Source organism: Oryx dammah, unplaced genomic scaffold (genome assembly GCF_014754425.2).
Source record: "Oryx dammah isolate SB20612 unplaced genomic scaffold, SCBI_Odam_1.1 HiC_scaffold_17, whole genome shotgun sequence".
In the NCBI taxonomy this organism is placed as follows: domain Eukaryota; kingdom Metazoa; phylum Chordata; class Mammalia; order Artiodactyla; family Bovidae; genus Oryx; species Oryx dammah.
The window spans coordinates 45,703,701-45,720,389 of NW_024070201.1; the positions used below are offsets into that span (position 1 = coordinate 45,703,701).

The 16,689-nt window shown below is 46.7% G+C and overlaps 2 protein-coding genes and 1 long non-coding RNA gene across 11 annotated transcripts in view; 2 read left to right on the plus strand and 1 right to left on the minus strand.

The window, feature by feature from the left end:
- Positions 1-2,687, plus strand: LOC120876557. The gene is made up of 2 exons (XR_005724188.1): positions 1-68; positions 1,392-2,687. It is a non-coding gene; the product is annotated as an uncharacterized LOC120876557 (long non-coding RNA).
- Positions 2,688-4,098: 1,411 nt separating this feature from the next.
- CNGA4 (cyclic nucleotide gated channel subunit alpha 4) lies at positions 4,099-8,926 on the minus strand. The gene is made up of 6 exons (XM_040258531.1): positions 8,865-8,926; positions 8,632-8,733; positions 8,327-8,433; positions 7,382-8,027; positions 6,263-6,612; positions 4,099-4,559 (listed from the first exon to the last, which is right to left on the minus strand). Exons 1-6 carry the CDS (start codon positions 8,924-8,926, stop codon positions 4,099-4,101), a joined length of 1,728 nt encoding a protein of 575 aa, XP_040114465.1.
- A 3,693-nt stretch (positions 8,927-12,619) lies between these two features.
- Positions 12,620-16,689, plus strand: part of FHIP1B (FHF complex subunit HOOK interacting protein 1B) — a 33,850-nt gene continuing 29,780 nt past the window's right edge. For 6 of the 9 annotated variants that reach the window (XR_005724189.1, XR_005724190.1, XM_040258532.1 and 3 more), the window contains exon 1: positions 13,320-13,407. The gene's annotated coding sequence lies outside the window, so the exon portion shown is untranslated. Of the gene's footprint in view, positions 12,631-13,319; positions 14,039-16,689 lie in introns of those variants that run through there. The other 3 variants (XM_040258535.1, XM_040258534.1, XM_040258533.1) reach the window with 3 other exon arrangements.

The window sequence follows — 16,689 nt, forward strand, 5'->3', positions numbered from 1 at the left end:
TTTTATGTTGGACAGAGTATCTGGAGACCAGGAGGCTCTGTGGCAGTCAGACCATGTTGGTAACGCAGGTATGCATCTCATTCACTCAAGCCTGTGCTCCCTCTAGTGGATGCTGCTTTGAGACTCCAGTATACCCTGGGGCAAAGTGATCTTTCTGCAGTTTCCAAAGATTTGATCCTTAGGGTTCCTACTAAGCCTTGGCTGAAAGTGTGGTCCAGGCTGCTTTCCTTCCCAGTAACCCTATGATAGGTAGAATTTTGGCTCCCATTATCTTTGCCCCCTGGTGTTATTTCTGTGATTATGGCGAAAAGGGACTTTACAGATATAATTAAGTTTAATAACCTACTGACCTTAATTAAAATATGGAGATTATTTTGGATTATCTGGGTGAGCCTAATCTAATCATATGAACCGAAAAAGCAGAGGTCTATCTCAGTCTTATAAGAGAAACAGGAGTTGGAGAATGAGAAAGACTTAACATGCTTCTAGTGGCCTGAAGATAAAGGGACCATGTGTCAAGGAAACAAAGATCTCAGTTCCATGACCAAAAGACACCGAATTCTTCAAATAACCTGAATGATCTTGGAAGCAGACTCTTCCCATAGACTTCAGATAACAGCCCAGCCCAACTGACACCTTGATTTTGGTTTTGGGAGGCCCAGTTGAGCCAGAGGACCCAGTTGAGCCACACTGTGCTCAGATTTCTGGCTCAGAATTGTGAGATAATTAATGAGTACCGTTTTAGGCTATTAAATCTGTGGCAATATGTTACTTCAGTAAAAGAAAACTAATATAATGTTCAAGAATCCCATTTCTTTCCTTAGTCTTAGAGAATCGCCTTCCTCAGAAGTACAGAAGCTTTTGCTTCTTCAACTCTAAGCCCTCACAGACAGTTGGGCACAATTCACCCTTTAGGTGAACTTTTTGTGAAAACCTTGGAGCCCTGTATTTTTTCTTTTTTTAATTATAGTATATTGTTATAATTGTTCTGCTTTGTTATTTTAAAATTTATTTATTTTTAATAGAAGAATGATTGCTTTACAGAATTTTGTTGGTTTCTGCCAAATATCAAGATGAATCAGTCATAAGTATACATATGTCTCCTCCCTCTTGGGAGCCCTGTTTTTATAAACAAAAGCTAGGGCAGAGAGTTTCTGAACATTTCTATTTTGACATTGCAATTTGAAAAGCTTTCAGTCTAGGGGATACAGAGCTTTAGGTACTTTTTTATGATAAGAGGAGGGATAAAATGAACAAAACCCAAATGAATACCTCTGTGAAGTTTCCTGCCACATAGATAAATGCTTAGCCTAGCAATTGACACACAGTAAATAATACTCTTTGGACTAAAAGATTATTTTTTTGTTGTTGTTTTGTTGTTGTGATTCCAGGAACTTAAAATTGTGTTCCCTGCTGCCCATCCTGGCTCAACTCTATCCAACTTGTTCCCAAATTGTCAAAATGCTGTTTCCCACACAGGAGCGGTGTTAGACTACAACTAGAGGACCTCAACATGGTTATTTAAAATGTCTTGTGGTATGGTGGCTCCACCATCTTCCCATCCTGGAAAAGCAGAGACAGCAAGATGCACAGCTGACTCCAGAATTTTGTTCCTGCTTCTAGGATAGGCAAGATGGCCAGTTATCACCCTCCTTGTGCTCAGAATTCTACCGGGTGGCAGAAGCCACCTGTTCTAGGAGAGCCTTCTCTTGGGACAGGTGTGTACATTATAAATGAAAAGCTTATTTTTAGCACCCTGAATCCATCAGAGACCACCAAAGTGGCCTTCATTACCCATTCTAGCTCAACATGACTGGAGGGCAGAGATGGCAGGAAAACTTTTCCTCTTGAGAAATTGACACGTCTTCCTCCAAAATTGGATCTTTGCCTGCTTCAACTCTCATCTCTGTTTGCCAAATAAATATTTAGGTACCTAAAACCTGGCATAGTTTTAGCTCTGAGGACCCAGCAATAATCAAGAGACCCCATGCCAGCCTATGGTTCTCATAATTTGTGAGGAGGATATCACAAAATAACCACAGGTTTTGGAATGATCAAAAGTGCTGACCCTCATACTCTCTCCTGACACCTCGGCTCCAGCCTCAGCCTCAGTTTCTGTGGCTATTGGAAGAAGTTTCGTTTCAAGTCCTTCGTGTCTGAGCCCCTCCATGTCACCTGTATCGTGACCAAAGGGTTGGTCGGCGTAGAGGACACCAGCAACTCTGGGACTGTCTCCATGACAACACATCAGCACATCCTGCCCTCAGAGCCCTGGAGGCCCTACCCTGCATTCTTGTACCACTTATAATGATCATTCTTGATATTCTGTAACTGATGATTCAGAATCCTGCAATCATGAGAAAATTAATGACCCATGTTGTTTAATTCCCCTGTGGTCATTACATTTTTTTTTTGTTTTGTGGTCTGACTTTTGTGGGTGCTTAAAAGTCATATTACGAACCTTTCAACCACAAAACCCAAAATTGGGTTTTGCTTCCTAATAGGAGATGTCCTCACCTAAAAACTTGCTACCACTATAGAAATAAAAACTTTTTACCCATATTTTCTTCTTGCTCCTTTCTGCCTCCTGAGCAACCCTGGTGCTTCCCCATGTGGTCCTGTATGGCATAGTGTGCCCTCTTCCTGTTGGGGACTGTAAGTAATCAATCTTCTTTCAGTGGCCTTGATCTCTGAGCATGTCATCACTCAGTCAATGTAATATAAATTTATCAGTTTAATGTTGGTAAATTAAATTCCAAGCACATTTTAAAGTACTGCCTGGCACAGCTCACACCAAAAGACTGGCAAGGCCCTGGAGGAGCTAAAATTATGGCAAGGGTGAATATCATTCAGAGATGACATTTGACTCTGCTCCACAGACCCCATAACACCTCTTCTGCCCCAAACCTACAGACCTTATTCTAAGTATGTCAAAGTTTCCCCAGAACTCCCCAAACACTCATCTCCAGTTGTCCCCACTCATGACACTTTGCTCCACTGAGCCTCCATTCTCCACCCTATATCTTGGAATGCTGTACAGAGAAGGAGGACTGGATTTCTGCCAGGACCAAGGCCAGCTCTGAGAACCATCATGGTAGGATAGGGCCAGGTTTACAGTCCTGGAAACTATTCTCCCCTTGGAATCAGTTCTGAGGGTAAGGTATCCCTGGTCCTAAGTTCCAGGGCTGAACTGAAGGAAGGAAAAAGGAGCAGGTATTTACTCTGGCTTACTAAGCAAGACCGAACCCCTCAGAGCTTATGAGGTTGAAGATACAAACCCTGCTGTGAGATGCAATGGTCAGGGTGAATATGTGAATGTGTCTATGAAAACATGTGCATACTTACAGCAGTGTGATACACAAGCTTGCTCTACTGTGGCACAATGATTCTTCATTCATCAGTCCTCCCATCTCTTTGAAGCCAGCCCACTAGCTACTACACAGCCTGTGCCCCTTGCCCCTGTAACCCAGAATTCAGACAGAATTTATCCTGGCTGGCTCACATTGGCTTTGTTTTTTTTTCCATCAACCCCATAAAGGCTTAGTGAGGAAGCAAATACTTTATTGAACTGCTGTTTGCAGGGTACACTTGTGAACCTCCCATGTGGAGGAGCATTTAAAAGATACCTTGGAACAAGAGGGCTATAGATGTGCTTTTGTGTGTTCACAAGTGTGTCCAGATCCACGGAGGGCATCTGTGTGTATTGATGTGTGACTCTCAGTATATGTGTGTTTATGAGGTGTGTGACTGAATGTACATATATGGTGTGAGTATAAGACTTACGTAGGTGAGAAAGATGTGTGCTCTGAGAAGGGGAACTCCAGAGCATTTTATATGGATTTCACAGTCTCCTGGTCAGTGTGCATATGTGCAAATAGGTATGTGTGCGTGCATGTGTGCGAGCGTGCTTGTGTATAGTTCCGGTGAGCAGAGGTTGAATGTATGCTACACTCCTGCATCTCTGGGTGGTACATCTACAGAGCCAGTTCACGCCCACCTCTGTAACCCAGCAGACAGGATGGCAGAGTTTCTGCAGGCAGATTTCCCTACAACTCTGGATTCACTTGGTGGGTGGGAGTCCTGGAGATAGACATGGGGTCACTCTAGGCCTGGAGGTCCCTCCTGGCCAGCTCTGCCCTCTCCATCTTTGGACGTTCCCTCCCTAGGTTCGCCCTCGTCATCAGCCTCCATGAGTTCCTCAGGCATTGGCCACTCCCGCGTCTGCCACTCCAGCCGCTCAATGCGATAGGCGATCTTGAGTGCACTGGACTCCAGCTCAGCCAGGAGTCGAGCGAACTTGGTTTGCAGATCATCAAGTTGCTGGTCCAAGCCTCTCAGCCGGGCCTCCGTGGCTTCCTGTAGGGCGATCTCGGCTGCCTCCGCATTTACATCCAACTTGTTCATTTTGAGCAGGATCTCACGGCCCTTTTCCTCCATAACAGCCTGGGCCTGCGGGTACTCGCTCAGCACTTCCCGCAGGTCCTCCTTGCTCAGGCAGAACAGGTCTGAATAACCTAGACTCTTGATATTGGCTGTACGGCGATTCCCAGACATGTTCCCTGTGGCCCAGGAGCAGACAGGTGGGAGGACAGTTAGTCAGGGTGGGTGTGAGGGGGTATTTCCCATCTGAACCAGGGCCCCCACCTCCACATTTGTGCTTCTGAGCCTCTCTTTCTGCCTCATTAATTCTTTCATTCTGTAATGTACTGGGTGGGGACTAGGCCCTGTGCTGAGTGGGTATCAGTGACCTGCCTCCAAGAGTTCAGTCTAGAGGAAATAGACATGGATGGAATAGTTACCTAACAGCACAGTCAGTGCAGTGTAGATGAGCATCTGGTACTGTGGGAAGACAGGCAAAGAGCCCCAGACAAGCTTTAAGGCAGAGAATTCAGGGAAGCCTGGAGGAACTGATGCCTAGACTGAGTGGGAGGTAACTAGGGGAGGAGGGGAGGGCAACTAGGTAGAGGGAGGAGCATGAGCAGAGGGACTGGAGGTAGGAAAGAGTTGGGTGGTTACAGAATACAGCAGGCAGGACAGAGAGGCCAGAGTGCAGCGTGAGGAGACGGTGAGAGATGGAGAGAGTGAGGCCAAGGCCCGCAGCCGTGGCAAGGAGTCTAGACCTTAGCTAAAGGACAGAAGCTGTTGAACTATTTTTAGCAGGAGAACTGTATGGTATCATTTGCATTTTAGAAAGCTAATGGTGGGTGGCTGGTGGGAAGATAGGTTCTGAATGCTGCAAAGTCTTGGAGCTAGAAGGACCTTAGAAAGGGCAAGGCAGCCACCATTTGTTGAACTCTTGCCACATGCCAGGCCCTGCACTGGATGCCTCACCCATACAGCTCATTTAATTCTTACAAATAACTCTATGGGTTTTGAATATCACCCCTCTTGGGTAGGTGAGGAAATTGAGGCCTAAAAGAGGAAAGTCATTTGTCCAAAGTCAGGTAGATAGTGGCCAACTGCATACCAGATATGGGGCTTGAGGGGGTCCTTGGATGACATGCTTGAGACCTTTAAGATAACTGGAGAATGGGATCCCCAGGCTGAGAGCACATTCTAGTCTTAGTGACAGCGTGCTTACCCCTTTCAAGTTTTTCCCATCTCCTGTGGCCTTGATGTCTTTACCTGTGCTGTCTTCCTTCACAGACTGATAAGAAGAATAAATGAGCCAGCGTACAGTACCTGGCCTGGACTGGAGTTGATGTGGTAAACAGGAGTTCATTCCTTCTACCTTCCTTTCCATTTGGCTATGAGAAAGTTGTTTCTCATATTGACTTCAAGTGTGTGTACTTATCACCCATGTCACCTTGGCCAAGTTCTCCAAACTCTCTGTGCTCCAATTTCCTTACCTTTAAAATGTGAATAATAGTACCTACTTTATAGAACTGCTGTGAGAATTAAATGAATTGGTACACATGAAGAACTTTGAACAGGGCATGTAGTAAGCATGTAGAGAGTATTAGCCATTATTATTACTAACTGTTATTATCTCGGCACTTTCCACTGATCTGTTGGTGCTTTGGGTGAATACTCACAGAGCAAGTCTATTCTCTCTTCCAAAGACCCAACGTTGACTTAGCCTCTTCTCAGGGAAGAGACCCTCTGTGTCCTGCCTCTCTCTTGAGCCCTCTAGTGACTCAGGCAAGGGCCAGCTGTCCTTAGTCTGTGGGCCCTGAAGTACCATCTGGTCTCAGCCCAGGGTTCTGCTGTCCCCCTTCCCCTCCCCTAGCCCGGTTTCCAGAACAAATGCTGAGGTGCCCACCTTTGATGTTGATGATGCTGATCTCCCCAAAGTAGAGCCCTGCACCAAGCACAGCATACTGTGTGACACCATCGTCGGCCACCACGGCCAGCTGACCCTCTCGGATGATGTACATCTCTCGGCCAATGTCCCCTTTGCGGCAGACATATTCACCCGGCGAGTAGGTCTGGGGCTGCAGCTTCAGCACCAGCTCCTCCAGCAGGCTGGCCTCACAGTTTTGGAAGATCTGTACCCGGCTCAGGGTAGGCAGGTGCACAGACACGGCCACTTCTGCCCGCAACCGCTCGGGCAAGTGCTGTAAGCTGGCTACCTCATTGGTCATCTTCTTGTTGATCTGCAGGTGCTGGTACCTGGGGGGGATGGTAGTGGCAGTCCTCACCAGGCCCCTTACATGCCTCCCTCTACATTTTCCATCAGGGTCCTCAGCTCAGCTTCAGCCAAGAACCCAACCACACTGAGGTCTCGCAAGGGTCATGGGAATACTTGACAGTTGGTTGATAAATATCTTTAGTCCACTATCTCCTGGTCACAGACATATTTTGACCTTTCCTCTCCCATCCAGGGCCTGGAAGCCTTTATACAGTGGATAGACCCTTAATTCCCATCAGGCTTTACCCACCCACCATTCCATGATGTCTTGTACCATTCCACTAAAAATATCTACTTCAGTCACCAAGCCCCATCTTCTTTAGAGGGCTTCTGTTCTATGTCCCTAACTTGGTGACACTTTCCTTTGTTTACCCTACAGTATGGACTCCATGACATAGTCAACCATCTTGTTATTAGTCATCCCCTGAGGAGTATTGCTCTTACCTCTTACGCCTTCCAGGGCCTTCTGAGTCCTACCAGCTGGTGGCAGTTCCCATTTCCTGGGTTCTGGGTTAGCTTTCCTTGTGTATGAGTTCATCTCCCTGTCAGTCTCTACCCAACCGTCTCCTTAAGTCCATACCCAGTTAATGGAGGACATCCTTTTCCAAGTTCCACCCAGTGAACCCTCCAATGAATCCCACATCCTAAGTGCCCTGCTTAACCCACCAGGCAGTAAGAACCCAGTTACCTTCCTCAGAGTCTGTCCTACACACCTCTCCCTGTCCTGGTCTGGAACCCCAGAATCCTCACCAGTCAATGACTCTCCGCTCCAGCCGGCGGTTGACGTGATGCAGCTTCATGTACTTCTTCACCAGCGCGTGGTCTGGGTAGAAGGCTGCATCTGCTGTGTTCATGTTGTAGATGACAGAGCTCATGCTACCCATGATGGTGGCGAAACCCATGACGGCCAGCAGGAAGTCGCCCACCATGAAGAGGTACTCTTCCTCCCGGGCTGGCAGCGGTGTGTCACCCACGGTGGTCAGGATCAGCGTGGAGAAGTAAAAGCTGTAGAGGTACTGGCGCCGCAGCCGCTCAAAGCCAGGCTGCGCGGGGTCGGGGTACACCCAGATGTCACGCCCAAAGCCCAGGTACCGGGACAGGGCAAAGTAGAGGCAGCTGTTCCAATGGATGACCACAAAAATGTAAAGCATCAGCTTGGCGATGCGGAAGGCGTTCGGGTAAGCTGTGCGGGTCTCCATGCGGTCAAAGGCCTCAAAAAGGCGGGGCACTCGCAGAAAGCGGTTTAGCCTCAGCGTGGGTGTGTGTGGACCCAGACTCACGTAGGCAACATCCGTGGGCAACAGGGAAACCAGGTCCAAGAAGAAGCTCCAGGTGCGAACGTAGCGACTCGAGATCCTACCTTTGTCCACCACCAGGATGCCCTGTTCCAAGAATCCTGGTGGGGGAAGGGGGCTCAGCCATGGGTGGGGTCAGGTATGGGGTGGAGTCGGGGCACCTTCCTGCTCCAGTATTGAGGTTGAGGGTGGGGAGCCCAGGGCAGCACAGGGAGACAGTTACAGGGACAGGGTGGAGTTGGGCCTAACCCTGCTCCAGGGTTTCTGGGGTGAGGACTGGGGTATTGTAAACACAGAGACATGTGACAGAGCTATGAGGGAGGGGGTCACTTTCTTGTTACTAAGAGGCTTTCCTTAGGAAGGGAACGTGTAAGGAAGGTCAGTCCTGAGACTCACTGACCAGTGTGGAAGCGCACCACGATGTCCAGCAGGTAGAACAGGTCACTCGTGTAGTCTAGCACTAACCAGGCCACCAGATAACCGTGCTGCAAGTCAGGGAAACAGGCTCTGCATGGTAGGGACAGAAGGGATTGGCTTAAGGGATCCCTCTGTGTGTGAGGTATTGTCCCCAAGCGGCTGAGCACTAAACCTGGGCCCTTGCATTGGCGCTGCCCCCACAACAGCCTCGAGCAAGGGCCCACCCTCTTCCTGGGCCCCACCCTTTATCCCTGGTCTCTGCTTAGGGCCCTTCCCATAGCGCCAAACCTGCACACCACGATGATGAGGTTATACATTACTGGGAAGACCATTGTGTTCAGCCACCAGTAATAGTAATCCCCAGATGGGTCCAGGACTGGCAGAGGCTTCCTGTGGGCAAGAGAAGTCGGGTTTCATTTATCCATGGTTCGCTGTTGCCCTTGCCACCGGGGGCAGCAAGGAGGGATCAGGCTCCATCTGGTGAGGCAGACAGATAGACATGGGGGACCAGGATTTCTCACCTGGCCTTGGTCAGGACAGGAGGGCTGGACGCTGTCGTCTTCACTTTGCTGTCCTGGCTCATGGTTCTGTGGCCTGCTGCCTGGGGATGAGATATCCAGGGCCTCTGCCTGCAGGTGGTTTCAGGAAGTGGGGGCTAGGGCCTGCCTGTCCGGAAGAAGCTGCCCTTGGTCTCCAGCTGCAATTCCTCCCTCTTTGGCTTCTGAAGCTCTTAGCAACGCCACCAGAGCCAGACGCTACTGAAAGGGTGGAAGCCGTGTGGCTCCAGTGCTCCACCCTGTCTCCTAGGGCCTGGGTTTACACCTACCCAACTAAACATCTCTAATGAGGTCCTTGGAGATGGTGGGGGTGTATGCCTCAGAGGTAAGCCTAAACCTTGTCTCCCTCCACCTTCCTCAAAGCTGAACTACATAAGGGCTTTCTAGTGGGGAGACTTGGTTGCCTGTGTAGGTTTAGGAATTCATTGTTTTACCTTGTGCAAGTTCCCAGCTTGAACCTCATTTTTTATTCTTTTAACATCCATGTACTGGCAGGTGTGTCAGGTATCAGGTGCTGACCTAGTCTCCAGGGACAGAGAATGCCTGTCATATCAATGTGAGCTCTGGTTCCATTACTTGCACCCTTGTCTACATCCTTCCTGCTGCATGAGTGTGATGGGGGCCATCCTGTGGCATTTTGGTCCTCATCCCCCTCCTGTTACCTCTTGTGCCTGATCTCACCAGTTATCTCCTGTGTTTTCTAAATCCTTAACCTCTTTCAGTTTTCTCTTTCTGTGAACAGGCTTAAACCTCCCATACCAGAAAAAAATTAAAAAAAATCCTGAAAATTCTCCCTCAACTTGATGTCCCTTTCACTAATATCATCTTTCTCAAAAAGTCATAATCAAAACACTTGCTATGTGTCACATCAAAATTATGCAAAGTATTGGAGATGAAAGATGAATGAAACACATTCCTTGTCCTCCATAAACTCGAAGTCTAGTAGGGGGAAGTGGCGGGTAGATAGGCAACTATATGTTAGTCTGATGAGTACTGAATTAGGTGGGTACACAGAGAGTTATTACAGTGCATAGGAAAGGTTCCAGTTGAAACTGGGTTCTGTAGGATGAATAGGAGTTAGTTAAGTGTAGAGATGGAAGAGTGAAGAGTGCTACAGGCAAAGTGCAAAGAGCACGGAAAGGCACAGAGATTTCAAAAAGCATAGGTGACTAGGGGAACATCAATTGGTTTTTGTAGCGAATCTGAGAGGCTAGTGCTGGAAGATGAGGCTGAATGGTTGACAGACGACAGCTCAGGGAGCGCTTTGTCAGCCATGTTATAAAGCTAATAGCTTATCTAAAGGCAATGGAGAATGCATGAAATGTTTTGCACAGTTAAGTGATATGGTTAGATTTAGTGTTTTCAGAGAGTGTCTTCGAAGAAACATCTATAGTCTACAACAGTATATTTTATTTTCTTGAAAACTGCTTTTCCCATGACTTGTATTGATACTATAATTTCTTGGTTTTCTGTTTATTTCTTGGTCTCTTTCATAAGCCCCTCTACCTATCCCTCCTGTTTTGGTGAGCTTTTCCTGGACTCTGATGGACTCTTTCTATCCTCCCATCTCTCTTTGGTCACTCTGGGTCACCCGCAGGATCTCCTTTCCCATCTAATGACTCCCAGTAACTCTCTTTGAGCTCCAGACCAATCTATACCACTAAGTGTTCGCAGGATGTCACCACTCAGATATTGCACAGTTACCTGTAGCCCATTTGGTCTTTTAACTGAGCTCATTATCTTCCCTATCTGCTCTTTCTCTTATGATCCCTATCACTGGCCTTTCAGCCAAAACACTTAGCTCCACTATTGTTACTATTACAATTGTATAGTATTGTGACAGTTTTAAAAAATGTTCAAAAATTCTCTGATACTCCTTCTTTGTGACTGTTTCAGTCAGTAGAGTAAAGCAGGAGTGATGTTGTGTGGCTTCTGAGACTAGATCATAAAAGGCCAAGCAGCTTCCTTCTGGTTTTCTTAGAACACTCACTGTCCAGAAGCTCTCTCAGGATGCTGCCTCTTACAACCTGGCTGCCATGTTGTGAGAAGCTCAAGCTGCAGAACAGTCATGTGCCTGTACTTTGACAGTTCCAGCTGAGCTCAGCCTTCAAGTTATCCCAGTTGTCTCAGGCATCAGACATGTGAGTGAAGAAGCCTCCAGATGATTTCAGTCAGCAGCCTCAAGTCACCCCCAGGTGTCTGAATTTCTAGATGAGGTCCCAGGCATCAGGGAACAGAGATAAGCCATTCCTGCCCTGTCTTATTCAAATTCCCAGAATCTGTGAGCATAATAAAATGACTGTTGTTTTACCCTACTAAGTTTGGGATGATTTGTTATACAGCATAGTAACCAGAGGACTTTCCTGGTGGCTCAGCGGCAAAGAATCCACCTGCAGTGCAGGAGTCCCAGGAGACGAGGGTTTGATCCCTGGGTCAGGAAGATCCCCTGGAGGAGGGCATGGCAACCCACCCCAGTGTTCTTGCCTGTAGAATCCCACGGACAGAGGAGCCTGGCGGGCTACAGTCCATAGTGTTGCAAAGAGTCAGACATGACTGAAGTGACTTATCATGCACTCAGTGCATAGTAACTAGACCATACATATAGAAAAGTACATATTTCCTAAGTACACAGCTTGATGAATTCCATAGAGTGAACACAGTCATGTAACAGGCACTCACATCAAGAGCCCCACTCTGCCCTCTTCTAGGCAGCGCTACTCCAAGGGTGACCACTAACCTGACTCTTAATCCTATCATTTAGTTTTTCCTGTGCTTGTATTTGCTTCTCAGGTGGCTCAGTGGTAAGGAATCTGCCTGCCAATGCAGGAGACGTGGATTGGATCCATGGGTTGGAAAGATCCCCTGGAGGAGGAAATGGCAAATCACTCCAGTTTTTAATCTTTCCTCTTACTTTCTCTCATATTCATCCAGTCATCAAGCTCTGGTGACCTAATAACCACGTATCCATTTTTTCTACGTCCTTACTATTCCAATTTGGATCTTATCAATCTGATTATAACATTTTTTATGGTTCTCTATTATCCCAAGGATGAAAATCTAAACTCCTTAACATGGTCTACAAAGCTTTGTCCATGTCTTCGACCTCATCTCACAGTGTTTCTTCTGCATGTTCCCTAGGCTCCAGACAAGCTGTACTAATGATAGTTTTCAGAGTACCTCCCACATGTTGTCCATTTTTTCTTGCCTTGTGTTATGTGCTGATCCTTTCTGCTGAAACTTTCATTACTTTTTCGTTTTAAATACTTTTTCTTTTGAACTAATTTTAGGCTTACAAAAAAGTTGCAAAAATAGGACAGAAAGTCCTTGTAAACTCCTTACTCGTGCTCCCCTGTTATCATCTTAACTAGAGCACAGTGATCAAATCCAGGGAATTAACATTGATGCAATACTTGCAACTAAACTGCAGACCTTATCTGAAACTTTCATTTCTCAGTTTTACTCTTGTTTGTTTCTAAAGACTGCTCAGACATCATCTTCTCCTAGACGGCTTTCCTAGGCCCCTTCGCTCTTCTTTCCCCTCATTCTCTAAACACTCATGACTTGTGTGTGAGGAGTACTGCTCCTTGATGGCAATTACACTACGTTGCAATTGTCTATAAAGGCTGAGATCCTGAAGGGAAGAGACTGGTTATAATTGATCGGGAATTCTGCCTGACAAGGAGGAGCTTACTCCATGTTCCTTGAGAGACTGAAAACGATAGTGCTCAAGGTATCACAAGGCAGCAGGTGTTGGCGAGCCAACGAAGGGCGGTCATCGCCTGGGTCCTAGCCAAGCCGTTCCCGCAGGTGGTGCAAGAAATGAGCTAGACCACTCGCTGTCTGCCTTCTCTAAGGCTCTGCTTTTCCCCAGGTCTAGCTCACCTGCTAACTCCTCCCCTTAGACCTACCCCCCAGTGTTAGCTCCACCCCCTCCACGCCTCCTCTTCCTCTGTAAGCTCCTTTAGGACCTGTGACCCCGCCCCTACCACGTTAGTCACTCTTTCATCCGGATCTCTGTCCTAAGCCCCGCCCTCCGGCTTTTCCCTGCCTCTTTTAGTCACGTCGCTCTTTAGGTCCCGCCTTCTGCCCTCTGGTTTGACCTTTCCTCCTCAGGCTCCGCCCCCACCCAGCGGGCCTCCTCCTCCCCAGAGGTCTTCCCCTGTGACACCCGGGAGTCCTTCAGAAGGGCGGGGTTTGCAAGTGCGAGGGGGCGGAACCTGGGGGGAAGAGGCGGTATTCCTTGCTCGGAATGCCGTCGGCGACCCCGCCCCTGCGCTCGGTCGTTGCCAGGAAACAAGCATCGACGCTCTGGCTTTGGCCCGGTCCAGCCAATGAGCTGGCACGCCGCTGCCCAGCGGTGCGTCGCTGGGCGGTTACGTGTGGTGCGCGGGGGCGCGAGTTGCGTGTGGCGCGGGGCGGGGCGCGGCTGGTGCGCCTGAGGAGCGATGGCGGCCTGAACTCACCTAGCACCGCGGTGGCGATCGGGCCTGGACAGGGTCGGGGTTCTGTGAGTGAACACTAACTAAGGGCCAGAGGGCCCGGAGAGGCGCGAGAGGGGATGAGGGACTGGGGAATGACGGCACCGGCTTTGGTGACTGCCCTCCTTGTGAGGGTACAGGGTGAGGGGCTGGAATGTGGTGAGGGGCCGGGTGTGAGTGTCTAAGGTAGGGGAGCAAGATTAGAGCCTCGGGTGAGTGGGCAAGTAAGGAGCTGGGTTGTATGAAGGGCCGGGATGCTTTCTGAGGGGCCAAGTGAAAGGGACTTGTGAACACGGGTTAGTGAGGAGCTGGGGCTCCTGTGGGCAGGAGTGAGGGACAGCCCTGGCTGGACCAGAGTGAGGGGGGGTTGAGGCCTGTGTTGGGAGGGAGAATAGAGAGGGCTAAGGCGGGAACATGCCGACAGCTGGTGAATCAGGAGGGAGCTGAGGGCAGGGCATGGAGGGAGGAAGGAGGATTGTGAGACCTAGATAAAGATGAGAGGTCGGTCTGAATGGAGTGTCCTGCCCAGTGAGAGCGATAGTTTTAGGTTGAGTAGGATAGCTTGGGTGGAAATGTTGTGCCCTTCGCTCTTCTGCTTCATAGGCTCTACATATTTTGGAGGATCGAAACATGAAGATGTCATGGACAATAGTAACGATGGTAATGAAAATCATTTTTGAGACTTACTTTAACAAAGTCATCGTTGGAATTCCTCATTTCCTCAAGTTATTCCTTGGGACTGAAGACTTGGCGATGTTCCCTCTCACAGAGATTTTTTTGGCTATGACTGCCTGTGTTTGTTTCCTCTTCACCTGATTCTGGGCAGCCTTACTCCACTACTGCTCCTTATCTATGCTGAGCTGTGGGGCTTTGACGGTTGCCTTCTGTATCGGACTAGCTGCTTAAAGTTGCTAATTCTCCTTTCATGAAAATAATATGGCTTGTTACATACAACGCTGTATTTAGACTTCCAAACAGGATGACTTACAGTTAAATTAAAACTAATTTATGTAGAAACTATACATATTTAAAATGTACGTTTGATGAGTTCTGACATATGTTTACATCTGTGAAACCATCACCATTTTCAAGATACTGAACATTTCTACCACCCTCAGAAGTTTTTCTCTTATCCCTTTGAAATCATTCCTCCCTTCCCGGCATGTTAATTGGTTCACTTTATTAGCATTTTACAGGTCCCATGTTCCCTGCCAACCCACATGCACATGAAAATTTTGAATGTTCTGGAAACCTGGGTTGGCAGTCAGATAATTGCCACTTCCACACTATTAAAATTCCCTCTTTACTGACAGTCTGCCACAGAGCAGATACCTTCCCAACCTCAGGAAGAGGTTCACCTTCCCTAAACAGACCATTCTCTGAGAATTAGGAGCAGCCCAAGTCCTCATTCTATTCAAGAATCTGAGCCTTAGAAACAACCGTTCTGTGGTATGTTTTCATTGCTTCTCTCTTGAGACCTAGGAGATTTTCATGGTAATGGAACCCTTGGCAATCTTACCTAGACGGAACCCTGTAAAACTTATATATATAATGAAAGAGTTTTAGGGCAGTGATTCCTAAACGTTGGGTCAAAAACAGTGCCAGTCCATGGTAAAGTTTTCATCTATTCAAGGTGGAAGGAGAGAAAGAAAACATGGAACATGAGTTTTCCATAAAGATAAACTTATTCTTAGATTATCATTCCTATTCTGGTGTTAAAGTGCTCTCTCACTGATGAAGTAGTGGTGACAGTAAGTGATGGGTTTTAAAAAAACTGATCTATTTGTCAAAATAAAAAGTAATGATCCTATTTTTAAAACTTTAAAATCTATTTCTACTGGGTCATGAAATTCAGAAACTTAGAGGGATGATGGTGTGGCTGCTGTATTATGTTGAGGAAGCATGCTGCACATGCTTCCTCAGAATTACTGTCTGATAGGGATTGCATAGTGATCTCAGGTTTTGCTGGAATTATATAGTTTCCCTGTGAAGTATGTCAGGGCAGGAATTCTTATTTTATAGGTGGAGAATCAAACTGGGGAGCCAGAGATCACAGTGATAAAGTAGCAAAGTCTGGACTCCAGATTTGGTCTCATGAGAGTGACTTGGGGTGGAAAAAAGTTTGTAACATAGAGTGAAGGTGATGTGGAATAAAAGGCATGTGATTTATAAGAAGAGTTGTGATGACATGGAGGACATTATACTGGCAAAATATACTTTTTAAATGATTTGTATGTTTCCACTTGTTATGTTTCCAAAAGAGGTTAAAGAGACTTTGAGGGTGACAGGTTTGAAGGTTTTGTTTAATAATGTGGCAAAAACAGGAACAGTTGTCCATACAGTTGACCCAGGTACACATTGTGATAATGGTAGGTTAGTCAAGTCATATGTCAGAGGGTTCTTAGGGACTGTGCATTCTTGATTGTCTGGAGAAAGCACTAGGTTGGTAAGCTTACTGTTTGGTATACTGAATCTCTGTTGAATTGTAGTGCTTTAAGTGTAATGGATTTTGCTTTATGAGATATAGCTGAGTGATAGATCTGAGAAAATGAAACATAGATGAGGATGATGATGTAGAGATAGACACATGTTTGGAGTGCTGTGTGTAGCCATTTATTCCACCTCTGCTGTGTGCCAGCACTCTGCTAAGTGCTGGGAGGACAAATTCATTCATTTATTCATTTAGCAGATACTTCAGCATATAGTCTGCCCTTACGATGCTCACATTTTATGAGATAACAGGATGTCAATAAATAAGACGTAGTCTTCTGAAGTCTCAGGGAATTTTTAATCTGATTGGGAGAGGTGGACACATGGAAAGATAATTTCAATTTAGAGAGAGAATGTGAAATGTAAAAATGTATCATAATTAGATGATTACTTCTCTGTATCTAGTCTTAGTTTCTATGTTCGGGTCATACTTACTCAGTGATCTCCTGTATATCTTCACAGGTATCATAGTTAACATGTTCAAAACAGGACTCATTGTCTTTGCTTTGTCTTCTTTTGTACCATATGGTATATAGCAGTCCAGGCAAGGACTTCAGTGTCATCTTCCATCTTTCTGCTCCTTCACCCCCTCTATGTAGTCAATCACTAAAATCTTAATACATTTCCTTTTATATTCTATTTGCTTCGTCTTTTCTGTGATAGCTTCACAGTTAAGGCTTTAGTTTACTTCCTTCTTGTCTCTTATCTGGACTTTTCCCCCTGATAGTCTCCTGCCTTCAGACCTTTTTTTTTTGTCATTTAATTTTTATTATTTTTAATTTATTTTTTTACTGGAGTATAGTTGCTTTACATGGCTGTGT

Bases quoted from the DNA above. Each gene is read 5' to 3' on its own strand.
- CNGA4 (XM_040258531.1), bottom strand. From the start codon at position 8,926: ATGAGCCAGGACAGCAAAGTGAAGACGACAGCGTCCAGCCCTCCTGTC. The intron at 8,734-8,864 runs GTGAGAAATCCT...TCTTGCCCACAG, and splicing joins CCTGTCCTGACCAAGGCCAG to GAAGCCTCTGCCAGTCCTGG. The intron at 6,613-7,381 runs GTGAGGATTCTG...CATCCCCCCCAG, and splicing joins GAGCGGAGAGTCATTGACTG to GTACCAGCACCTGCAGATCA.